This window comes from Anas acuta, chromosome 9, assembly GCF_963932015.1.
Source record: "Anas acuta chromosome 9, bAnaAcu1.1, whole genome shotgun sequence".
NCBI classification, from domain to species: Eukaryota; Metazoa; Chordata; class Aves; order Anseriformes; family Anatidae; genus Anas; species Anas acuta.
The window spans coordinates 7,657,551-7,670,561 of NC_088987.1; the positions used below are offsets into that span (position 1 = coordinate 7,657,551).

A 13,011-nucleotide genomic window follows, 5' to 3' on the forward strand; every position below is an offset into this window, starting at 1 on the left:
ACCTGCAGCAATCAGCATGTACTGTTGTTTCTGTAGTGATTAATGAGGCTGAGTCAATAGCTTGGAAATTTTATCTGAAACTTTATTTCTGATATTTGTCTGTGACTATATGAGAAAAAGGGCAGTGAAATTTTGTTACTCTTTGACAACTATAAAATTGTTTTTCCACTAACACATATGAGGTTTACTTATCTAGTTTATCAGCACCTGGTCCAGTGTTATAACAAATACTACTAAAAATAATTTGGAAATAAGAGTTCATTTAATGTTTACTGGCAGGAAAAAGTAGTTAACTCATGAAATAACCATCCTATTTCTTTGCTGAGTAAATTTAGCAATATGCTTTTGCATTTCTATTGCATATCTAGCCATTATCCAGTAATCTCACATATTTGGAAACTTTTTGCTGGCATGACTCCTGAAATTCTGAAATGTGAGAAGCAGAGTGATGCTCAGTAAGCTGCAGCACAGCAACTGCTAGCAACCAAGAGCTGCAAGGCTGTTCTCAAGTTGTGATGGAGAGCGTTCACGGACATCCATCTGCCAGATAGATGGAGGGATGCAAATCACAGCCACTGTGATCTGAAGGGTGACAGGAACCCCCACGATTAGATTCTGAAGTAATTTTATGAATCTGAATTAACCTAGAAATTTTTGTTTTGTTTTGTTTTGTTTTTTTCTTTTTTCTTTTCACTCAATCTATCAGAAGGGACATGGAACTGATTTTAAAACATGGTTTTATGATCAGTTCAAAGAGAACAGCTCAAAGTGAGCTCAGTAGACTTTCCCGAGAAGGACTGCAAAGACAAGTACTCTGTTCTCTTCTTTAAGGGCGTTATACTCTAAATAGTGACCATCACGTTTGGTTTTGGAGCTCAGGAGAGAAAAAGAAGCTGGAAATACCTCTACTGATCCTGATGGATTATGGTTATATCCTCATGCATACACACTTTGGCTGTTATTAAAATAGATTTAAACTTACTGTTACACCATGTTAACACAGCTGGTGATTTCAAACCCTCAGTGCCTGCTTGCTGGAACATGAATATAAAATGTGGAAAAGCTTCAGTGTTTCTAGTACAAACCATTGAGTTTAGCTGTATGGGGGAAGGAAACACACTTCCTCTGATTATTAAGATTTTACACACAGCAAAACTATCAGTTCAGCTGAGTGGGAGACTCAGTAGGGAAACTAGGAGAGAGTATTCCAAGCATAGAGCTCAGGTCTGTGACATTTTGGAGTAGGGCAATGGGAGAAGTGAGACTAATTTGTCAGCTCCTGTCTTGTTCTGTCAGTAGGAGGTTACAGGATCAGTGAAAACAATCAAGCCCTCCTCATCCACAATGGGAAGACTTTTGGCCTCTTGCAGTTGAAGATTTTGGTTTTGCTCTGCATGAGTCAAGGTCCATTTCTGCTGAAGTTGGAGAAATTTCAGAAGACAAGGAGGATATTATTAGGTTATAGAGTTTGTCTTCTGCAGTCATAGGCAGCATGTCATAAAAAGTCTTTCAGAAATTGATTGTTTCATCTTTAAAGTAATTAGTATTTTTTTTTTTGCCTCCACTATTCCAGTTGGAAGGCTATTGGAAATCTTGATTGGTCTAATGATCAGAAACTTTCTAATTTCTAACCTGAATTTATTCACAGACGGTTAATATCGATTTGTTCGTGTGCCAGTTTTGTCCTTAGCTAATTTAGGTTCTCCGTATCTGGTGTTTATCTTCTTGATGCATTTACATGCTGTGATTATGCTCCTGCTGAGCCATCATTTCACTCAACAAAATAAGCCAAAATCTTTTGGTCTCTTCTCATAAGACTTTCCCTTCTTCTTGATCATCCATCCTTCTTTGGACCTGTTTCCTTCTTGGCCAGAGCTTTACAAGACACTCAGCTGAAAATTTGCTAGTGACATTGTAAACTGGCATTGACATTTTTCTGACTCTTCTGGGAAAAAAAGCTCTTTTAAAACTAAAACTTCACTTGTGTTTTTATGGGTATATTAATGGCTTATGGCCATCTTGTATATGCAAGTCTATCTTAATAATTTCTAAATTATATTTTACAGCTTAGGGTAGATTTTTATTTTTATTTTATTTTTGTTACTGATGATTAGCTGCATATTGTGCTGTTAAATATCATCGCATTTGTATTGTTTCCACCTGAAGTTCACATAGTTCCCTCTGTGTAGTGACCTAATATTCACCGGTACTGATGATGATTCCCAATACTGGTGTTTCATCAGTAGGTTTATGGATGAAAACATCAGACATCACTTCTAGAACTCATCCATAAAGATCTTCATCAATAAACTTTCTTTGAGAAACTGTCCTTCCTTTAATGCTGTATTTTTCTGGTTCTTGTGAACAAGTTAACTGCCCTCTCTGTGATTTTGCTATTATTCCTCACTTCCTCCATCTTCACTAATAACGTCTTTTGAGGCACTATAGCAAATGCTTACCAAAGACCATAGAAATCAAAGTCAGTTACATTTCCTTTGCCCAAAAAGCCAGTTATGACAACAAAATGTTACGTCGGTTTGGCATTATCTTCTGTTGGTAAATTCAAATAGCATCTTTTTCGTTTTACTGTGTATGTTTGTTTAATCTTCTTCTCCCTTAAAGTCTATACCTAAAACCTTGCAGATTACGGACAGCCATTTGGGTATCTGGGCCGTTAGTTGCCTGATTCTGTGATTCCGTGATTATTATTTTTATTACCCTATTTTAAATCTTGACACATTTTCTATTGCCCTGTCATATGGCACCATATCTGGATTCATAACTACACTGTTAAATATTTGCTACCAAGTGTTCAGTTCCATATACCAGTTCCACCAGCAGTTTGGGTCAGAGTTTATATTGTGTACTTCTGCTTGAGCTCTTGCTTCACATGCTGCTAATAACAGCAGGAACTATACCCTCATAATCTTTTTGGTGTTGGGCCATTAATTAGGTTATATGGATGCCAGTTTTGAGTACTGTTTGTTTGTTGTTTTTTGTTGTTGTTCTTAATCATATAACTGAAAAACTTTCAACAGTTGATTTTAATAAAGTTTCAATGAGGTCTAACTAAGCTTTACTTTAGGCAGCTTGTACTTATTATTTTTGTCTTGGAGGAGCACTTTCTCTCCGTTCCTTGTGTGTTCTATACTTATTCTTAACATTTTAAATATTGATTTTTTTCCCCATGCTTTCTTGGGATCCAGGTTCATAATACAAGTAACACCTTAGACTTGCTGTATTTTCTGAGCAGCGTGTCTTTTATTTTGAGTGCTGTAGGGATGACTGTTCTTTCACTATTTCTCTGTAGTGTCCAGCTATTTTTCTAATGATTCAGACTCCTTGGTTGTGGTAGTTGCAGAGGGTCAGGCGAGTTTATGCATCCCTTTTCATTTTATAGTTCCCACCACACTGTGTACGTTACCTGGATTAAGTACAGTGGTAATATTAGCAATGTTTTCAACTGTTCAGAACAATAATGGCACTTCCTAATTTCCATTCTTTTGCCTTTTTTTCTGTTGTGAATCATAATTTTCCTGCTTTATTTTCTTTACCAAGACTCTAATCAAACCTAATGCCATTCTTACTTTGACAAGGTTGTTTTGGCTTGTTTCTTTTTCATCCTGGTTCTTGGAAGGAGTGTTGAGTAGCAGATAGAAAAAGATAAAATACTTCATCTACATCTGAACCCTTTAACTGGAAAATTATCTTTCCTGCAAAACCTCAGTGAATGACAGCAGAAATAACTTGTCATTTTGATGAGACACATGTTGAGCTATGCTTTACTATTTCATTAATCATATGTATGACAATAGTGTCCAACACCTCAGTGAAGACCGAGACCATCCTCCCACCTTTCATAAATAATAATAATCTGTTCTTTTGTGTAAAATAACAAGTGCTGGCTTTTTTTCAGAACTTCTTATTAGGGAATCCTCCCCTGGATTTTACAGAGCTCTGGCAGATTATCATCACATTAAAATGTGATGTTTTCTATCAATTTTAACTAACACAAATACTCAAAACACCTATATTTATTATAACTTTGCTTATTCCTGTACTTAGGTTAGGAAACTTGACCTTAGTGAATTCAATGAACCTAATTACTTCAGTAAATTCAGCGTTACTTCTTGAGAAACAGCTCTCTTACAGTCCAGGGAAGGCTTAAACAGGCAAACATTACCTCTCAATTGACTTTAAAAGAACAGCAAGAGTTCCTGAACCTTTATCTCAAAACAAGTACCAGTTAGAAAATGTTGGATTAGAAATTGCAATTAGTAACAGCTTTTCTGTCCCTGTACAGGACATGCTATAATCTCTAGTTGATGCTGTAACTTTGGGACCTGACTGGCGACATTAGGAAGACAGGGATTAATGTGAAAAGGGCTTGGGAGCCAATTATTTTCTTATTTACATCAGTATAATTTCCTCTTACTTTTACTTATGTAAATAAAGATACAGGGGGCTCAAATGTTGGTCACACTGTGCACTTCACTTCTTCAGCTAGATAATAACGTGAGTGGTAAGGGAAATTTTAAAATTTTCTTTCTGCTTTTATAAACTAGCCTATAAAGCCAAATTATCAATCTAAGGTAAAAATACAAGGAAATAATGTGACTGATCCTAAAATAAATGCATGCCAAAAAACATTCTCAAGCTGTTGTTTCTAAATGGCAGTGGCTGAGTGTATCTGAATTTCTTTTATGTCTCTTATAACAGAAGACAAAGTCTTAATGTAATCAAGAAAGATTGTTTGTCTGAATTCATTGCACAGTGCTTTCTTTATCACATATGCTTTTGTTATTACACTGACAGATTCTAAATGCATTGCTATTATTTTGTATGCTGATTGAAAAATGCTGTCCAAAGATATTTGTATTCATGTAACTTGTATAATATTCAATATCCTTATTAAGACAATAGACTTTTAAGGGATTGATATGAAATTACGGTAGCAACAGGCAAAAAAAAAAATTGAGAAGGCCTTTGAACCTGGGTAGGGAGGAGAAAATGAGCAAATTGGATGAAATGAGAGAAGAAAAACACTGGCGTATCTATCTGACTGCCTTGATAGGCTGTGGAGAGGCAGAAGAAGGAAACCCAGGGCTTACACCAATTATGCCAGCCTGAGTGAAGTCTAATCAAAACTGTCTGGGAGGAAGTGCGGTAGTACCAAGACATGATGACTAACTGCCACCCTTGGAAAAAGTCAAATTCAGGGGCTAAGTTTAAACTTTGGTTTGTGTTCTCTGTTGATGGAGCTAGATGATCTGATGAGACATGCTTTTTTTTCCATTCAGTACAATACGTTTCAAATCTTAATGTTTTAGACTTTAACTTAATTAACTTATTCGCAAATAAACCGTTGGAAGTGAAACTCGTGTACCAATGACTCAGAACTTCAAAAGCCTGAGAAGAAAGGAACAGAATATTACACTGCTCATAATAATTGTAGGCTGGTAGAAGAATTTGCTGAATATAGACTTTGTGATCCTTAGGTGTTTTATTAGTAATGTTATTGGGCAATGATGAAAATGCATAACTATAGAGAGTCATCTCCTCCTTGATGTGTTATGACACCTGATTTGGAAGGTGGATGTTTTTGTGACATTGACTATTTCTGAAACAGACTGTGCAAATTTACCTTCTGCAATACAAACAACTAGTTGATACTTCTTGTTCTGGGTATGTAAGAAAAACAAGCCTGTCACATTCATTCTAAGTAATATTCTGATGTTTTTACCATTTTCATTTCTAACTATTGCAGAAGGGGTAGCTAATTAAATTGGATGGTTTGAAACAGACCTGTTTTAGACATCAAAACCCTTTTTTAAAGCTTCTGCAGTTTCAGCTTGTTTAAAAACAGGATTATTATGTTGTTTTTTTTTTTTTTATAAATTATGAACTATTTTCTGATTGTGAATGTTTATGAGTCTGTATTTCCTAAAGAAAACTCTATATTTCTGTATAGCTTATTTATCCTATGCTTTCATACACCTTGTCCTATTTGGGTATTTCATACTCTAGCTTGTGACCTTTCTTTCCAGCTTTTTGGCCTCCTTCCTTTGCATAGCAGTTTCATCTACACACTTCCATTCTAAGACTTGATCTGCCTTTTCATTCTTTTTCCTCTCTCTGCTCTATTAAGAGTGGGCCCCGTTAAATTAATTAGTTTTCAAACATGTGTAAGCTTATGCTTTCAAACAAGTATAAGGCTAAGTAATCAAAATAGACTCTTGCTAAAATAGTGTATGGAAAGCAAATATATTTATCCACACACATGCTAACGCAGACCTTGGACAGGCTGACTCTCAGTTGCATAACAGCAGTCAGTGTTGATTTATGAAGTGTTGATACCAACGTACATCAGAACAATATCTGTGCATATAAAGTTAAAACTGCATTAATGGACTGGGGTTTAAGTTATAAAAGCTTAAAGCTTTATCCTAAAAAATTAGCATGTGAGTAATTTTGTCCGAACTGTTCCAGAAAAATCATTGTAAGTCTTCACACAGCTGAAGTGTTTAGTAATTGATTATCAGACCTTGTCTTTAGTAGTTGGACAGGTGCATTTTAGGATGTTTGAAATCAGTACTAAAAAAAAAAAAAAAAAGCTGGGGTTCTGGATGTCTAGTTTAAAAACCTAGCCTCTGCATTGTGCTATCATAAATTATGGCAGCAGTGGTAATTTAAAAAAATACATCATGATTTCTAAAGTAAACAGTGCCTCTTTTGTGAAGGTTATATATTGGAAATAGACTAACATTTACATAAATAAATAGAACCCGAGAGAACAGCATGGAGCTGTGACTGGGGAGGCTCAGGCTGGGGGTTAGGATAAGATTCTTCACCAAGAGGGTGGTCGGGCACTGGGACAGGCTCCCCGGGGCAGTGGTCCCGGCACTGAGTCTGCCAGAGTTCAAGAAGAGTTTGGACAACACTCTCAGGCAAAGGGTCTGATTTTATGGTGGTCCTGTGTGGAGCCAGGAGTTGGACTCGATGAACCTTGTGGGTGCCTCCCAACTTGGGATATTCTATAATTCTAAGTGACATTGCTTGGGACTGTTGGTTTTCCTTGTTTTGAATGGATTTAATTCCAGAACAGAGTGCTGTCTCCCTGTTTAGATAGAAAGAGTTCCTCTTAATTTACATGAGCAAAAATGCACTGGGTGCCAAGAGTTCCTGAGCCTTTTGCAAGATTTTCTGCAAGATTCTTGTATGACTGCCTTCATGGAGCGCTTATCTATACCGGCATTGCGCATAATTTGAATAGTTTCAGCATGTCTCTTAGCCAAAAACAGTTTATCACCTTTCTTTTTTTGAACAAACTCCATTCAATGGAAACTAGCTCATTATTTTTAGCTTGTTTCATTTATAAGCAGTTCATAATCTGCTCTTCAAGACTCGAAAAGCTGCTAGTGAATAATTGAACAATATCAAAACAAAATGGAAAACATACCACCATAAACACTGCCCTGGCATTGTGAGTACTTTTAGAAACAGCTTGTAATAATGAAAATTTATCTGTTTATCATAATGGAATTTCAGTAAGGCTGGGAGTTATGATTCATCAATATCACCGGGGGTCAGTTAGCATTCCAGCAATGTGTCCAGATTTTTAGAATTTTGTAGTTTAAAGTTATTAAGTTTCTGTTGATCTTAACAGCTGAACAAAGATTCAATTTAGCATTGAATTCAATTTTATGTTGCCTATATTTTTTATGGGCTGCTTTATTCATGTACAAAATGCATAGCTGAGCGATTCCATTTTTGTAATCATAATTGATGAATAGCTTGGGTTTTATTTATTTTCAGTAGCAGTGTAACCAACACTACTAGAGTATTTTTAATAGGTTACTAAATAAGCAAAGATAGGACTTACATCAGCAGATAATCCTGCGACAATTCTGCTTCACTACTCCCAGTCAAGCCTTAAGTGTTGGGAAATCAGTGCAAAAATATTTTTTATAACTTCTAAAATATTTAGCAACACTTTTCAGGCCCAGTAAAACATGTAAAGCCCTTGAGGTTTGATCTTGCAAGAATTTCCATGTGTACATAGCTATGCTTTCTGTAGACTCACTGCAGCCATTTATGTTTGGGCTTGAAGAATGAGATCTTACTGAAATGTGAATTGATATGGATCATGTCATCTAAATGCAAAATGCCAATGGTAGAATGTTAAATATCAGGACAGCACACAACACAACACTTAAGGGCATGAAGTTGATCGGCTGTTCAATTAAAAGTTTAGGAGCAGCTATCTGATTTGGAACTTGGCCAAGGCATCATGACTAATAAGCCAGTTTGTGTGACAAAGTGCCAAAGGAACTCGTGTAGCCATGTGTGGTCAAAATTTCTCCTTTGTGTAAATTAAGCCGTTTCCAAACATAACACTGCCACACATAAAATCTCATGCCAACATTTGGCAAAGCACCTCTTCTGTTCAAGCATTTGTGTTGGAGAAAGCTGGCTATATACAGCATCACAGCAGAGTTTTGAAAGCATTTATTCTGAATGCCCTCAGAAGCTGAATGCTGCTGCCCGTTCTGTGATTGTCATTTAGCCTCTGCCCATTTACAGAACTGTCATGAAAGTCAAGGGGAGGGACTGATACCAGGTCCATGATATACTGTGAAAACTTTAAAAAGGCTTATTGTTGGTTGTTAAAATGATAGACGTTTTAGAACAGTAACTGTGGGATGAACTCAGCTTATGTTCTGCTTCCATCTGGCCTGCTACTGTTTCCTTGAGGACGATGGGAAACAGCACACGCTGTCCTGAGAGAGAAACACCTCTCCTTCACCTGGACAGAATAGCGTTGAGACTCTTTGCCATACCTGTGTAATCCCAAAACAGACACAGAGCCCCTAGAACTGCCTGGGACCTGACGTGTGCCCTGGGTGTGCTCCTGCAGCCCTCAGGCCTGGTGTTGGCAGCGCTTGCTGCTCTAAGTAGGGCTGCTGACGTAACTGAAGGTTGTGCTCAGAGGTGAGCGGCCAGCACCACTCATCTCAAGTTTTCTTTCTCATGTAATAGCCCCGCCGTAAAGGCTCAGGCTTCAGACATGTAAACCAAACAGGTTGGTAAATAGTATGGCGAAACCGAACGCTTATGATTGCTGTGATAGTGAAATAGCTCTGAGAGAGCTCCTGTGGTGCTGTGCTGCTCTGCATCCTGTTCCTGTTTGTGATGCTGGCTCTGGAGAAAGCCACTTTGTTTTCCTCCTAGCAGTTTATGTGAAGGCATGCAGCACACAAGTATACCTGGCAATATAAAGGCTGTGGCTGAACCGGCAACATGCCTTCCTTTTACATTTTATTCTGTCTTTGGGATTTTTGCTTAGGACCTCTCCAGTATTTTTGTGTTGTGAAGTTTTGTTTATAAAGTAGTAAGAGGGAAATCTAAACCTAGGTGTTTGGAATAAACCAAGACATTTTCTGGGATTCAGGAAAAAAAAAAAAGTACTGTAAGCTAAAAATGTATAGGAAATACACATATTATGGTCTGATGCAGTAAAGAACTTTAAGTGCCTTCACTTCAGGTGACTTCAGTGGTGTATAAATACAAAGTGTATTTCATGCACTCTGCAGAATTCATTGAGCTTAGAAATTCCCCCACTGAAGCTCATAATGCCTGCTGCCTATTTGAGATAGGTAAATTCTCTGTTTGCGTAATTATGTTCATGACATTGTTAGAGTTGCTAATGTTCTCACCTTTCAGAAGATTTTGAAGAATTAGCTGAGCTACAGCAGGTTATTAATAAAACATTGGCTTTGTAAACATCTTTAAAAGTAATTAGATTGAGGAATCATTTCTGCAGATTTTACTTTTACTTCTGAAAACAGAGCATTGGCAATACGGGAAACCATGACTGGCATTCTAAACCAGATCCCCCATTTGATCTCTCTAAGTTCAGGAGAACTTCTGCCTTAAAAACAGTAGGATTAGGCATTACATGTTGGCACATTTTTAATTTGGATGCATAAATTAGATGCCTGGGTGCCCAGTTAGGGTCTACCTCAAGACACCAATTTCACTTGAAAGCAGCGAAAGCTGCGAGTGGTCGGGGTCTTTGAAAACAAAGAGTCCAGGTAGTGACTCAGGTGCCTAGCTTAATCCACGCAGGTTTGAATAGTTTTATAGTTTACCTTATTTTAGATCGGCAGGTAATTTCAAATACTTTTCCCTTAAGTTAGTACAAAGAAGTCTTACAAAAAGTCCTGGGAGATGTTAAGAACAGACCTGTAATGCTTAGGATGTGCCTGTGCTTTTGTTAGCGTGTGGTTTGACACTGTGTGCGTGTGGTAGCTACAGTAGTTTGTGTTCTAACGTGGCTTAATAAATATTAACATGCATAATTTCATTGCGATATAATTAGCTCTTTATTGTCTTTGACTCACTTAAAGGCTCTAATTAAGGATATAGTAAACATGAGAACCTTTCCTAATGCTTTAGGCTTTATTTAGGTGCCTGAAGACTGTTAATGCTTCCTGTCAGGGCAGAAATACATTAACAAGTTTGGCTGATGCACTCAGGTGGGTTTTCATTTTTAGCAGGCGAGCGTACTGAATACAAATAGTATTTAAATTCAGCAAACTTTTAAAGTGAATTTGGATAGCATTTAATTACATTTGAGCTAGATAAACAAACATATTTTGAAAGAAAAAAATTAAAGGACATCGGTCATAATATATTTGTATGTTTTAACCTGTTTTTCTATTGCAAATTGGATTTCAGCCTTTTAATGACTCAGAAAATTTACAATGTTGCCAGCACCCTCAATATTCCATTACATTGCCTTTTAAAAAGTGGTGTGTGCTTGTTGAAACCTTGCGATGTATTAGCCATAGCAAAGAACTTCTGCTTTCTTAAGGGTATAAATACACATTTGCCAATATCCAATTAATTAACATCAGTTACAGGACTGTTTTCTTCACCATAAAACACTGCATCCTTTAATCTTATCATAAATAGTAGCATGTAATAGTAGTATCTCCTTCCACTGATTCCATTTCTTGTTAAAACCTGTTTGCTCTCTCTGACAAGCAATATTATGACACAGTATTTATCATTGTTGAGATCAGATAACACAAACATGAAAGAGTAACTGGTATCATTCAGCTCTGGAAAGCAGAGACTGCTGAATCAGAGTCCTCACTTCACTCACGTATTTTGTACACAATCCTGTGTTTGGCATTGATTTCAGTTTAATTTCCCTGATGACCATTCAGCAGATTTTTAAATGCTCTGCAGAATCTCACCAAAGAGAAGTGGTCAGCTCACACTTGCTAGAACTGCAGTTTCCCTGTAAACAGCCTTAGTACTAACACACGCCACATGCCGGACTGGTGCCACTGTACGTGATAAAAGCATCTGATCACTCCTGGCAATGAACACAAAGCCAGAGTGGGTCCCAAAGCAAAGAAACGCATTTGGGAGATCCGTGCAAACCTTTACTCCACTTTGGCATTCCCTCCTTCAAAATAGATTTGGCTTTCCAAGGAAGAGCCACGTGAAGGAGAGCGGGAGTCAAGGTTAAAGCCATCACGTCCAAGGCATGGGTATGTTTTTGTCAGGGAAAGGCATTTTCTGCTGTGGTGGTGTGGTTCAGTAGGATCAGGAGGCAAGATTTCTACCTGAAACGTTGAAGTCACTTGGACATGTGCTTGAAATTCATTCTACAAAGTCATTCCAGGGCTTAGCAAAATCAATTCTCATCCCATGTTGGGAGGGCAGAATAGAAATCCATCACCTTAAAGCACAACACATTGTGCAAATCAACGGCTTCAGTGTGACATGAAATCTTTGCAGATTTTGCAAAGCAAGTGCTATGTCTTTTCCCTTATTGTTTGTCCTTCACTTGACATACAGGAAGAGATGCATCAAGAAGATGGCAAGAGACATGTGTCACTTAAAGCATGCCATAACACTGTTTGCCCTGGAATGCTCCCTTGAATCTGTTTGAACAAGCAGGCACAATAAACGGATAAATACCCACCAAACTTCACCTAGTTACAAAGTTGACAGAGCCCCTTTTCCGTCCTCCCCCTTGCACAGAGCTAGCCCCTCCAGCCCCGGCTCGGAGTGCCCCGCTGGTGCTGCACCCCTTCACTTGTTGCACGGTGCCCAGGTGCCATCTCCCCTGCTCAGCCCGCGGAAACTTCCCGGGAGCCCGTTTCGGGGGAGCCCGTTCCGAGGGCTGCTGCTCTCCAGCCTGCTTGCAGCCTCTTACCTGCATGTGTCCCTGGTACATTCTGCTTCAGGTGCCCCTCAGGCCGACAGCTCGGGTGTCCGCTGCGATGGGGGCACTTCCCCCGGGGCGCGCTCGGCTGAAAGAAGAAGGGGAAAAAAAAAAAGAAAAAAAAAAAAAAAGCCTAACCCTGGAAAGAGCTATTTTTGCCAAAGCTCCACTTTGTCCTGGAAGCTCCCTTCCCTCTTCTCCGTCACCCAGCGCTGCGGGCCGCCTCCTCCCCTCCTCTCTTCTCCTCTCCCTCCTGCCTCTCTCCCGGGCTCTCCCCGCTCCGCCGCCCTTTAACGCGGAGCCGCCCCGGAGCTGTCCCCGCGCCCGGTGCTGGGGGGAGGCGGCGCGGCCCGAGGCGGCGGCGGCTGCGGGGCCGCCGGGCGGGGAGCGCCGCGGGGCGGAGCGGGGCCGGGCCGGGAGGAGCCGAGCGGGGCCGGGTCGGGTCGGGAGGAGCCGGGAGGAGCCCAGCGGAGCCCAGCCTCGTCCCGCCGCCGCCGCCTCCCCCCCGGCCGCAGGGGGAGCGCCGCAAGTCGGGGCCGTGCGGAGCCCCCCCCCCCGAGCATCGGGGCCGCCGGGAGGCCGGGGAAACGCGGCCCCGCTGGGGCCTGATGGCTTCCGCTGCAGCAATTAAAGAAATAAACTAAAAGAGCGTGGGGATGGTGAAAATACAAATAAATCGGAGCGGGCTGGAGGCAGAGCACGGGGAAAGCCGGAGCCGGCGCACGGAGCCTCCCGAGTTTTGCTGCCTTGCCTGGCAGGAGGCTGCG

At 39.8% G+C, this 13,011-nt stretch overlaps 1 protein-coding gene across 3 annotated transcripts in view; it reads right to left on the minus strand.

The window, feature by feature from the left end:
* PEX5L (peroxisomal biogenesis factor 5 like) overlaps window positions 1-12,762 on the minus strand; it is a 102,529-nt gene extending 89,767 nt beyond the window's left edge. Inside the window, exon 1 of one of the 3 annotated variants that reach the window (XM_068692425.1) lies at window positions 12,236-12,762. In XM_068692425.1, the coding sequence (XP_068548526.1) occupies window positions 12,236-12,256 (21 nt within the window). In that variant the 5' untranslated portion in view covers window positions 12,257-12,762. The remainder of the gene's footprint in view (window positions 1-12,235) is intronic. The other 2 variants (XM_068692423.1, XM_068692424.1) reach the window with 2 other exon arrangements.
* Between the last annotated feature and the right edge of the window lie 249 nt (window positions 12,763-13,011).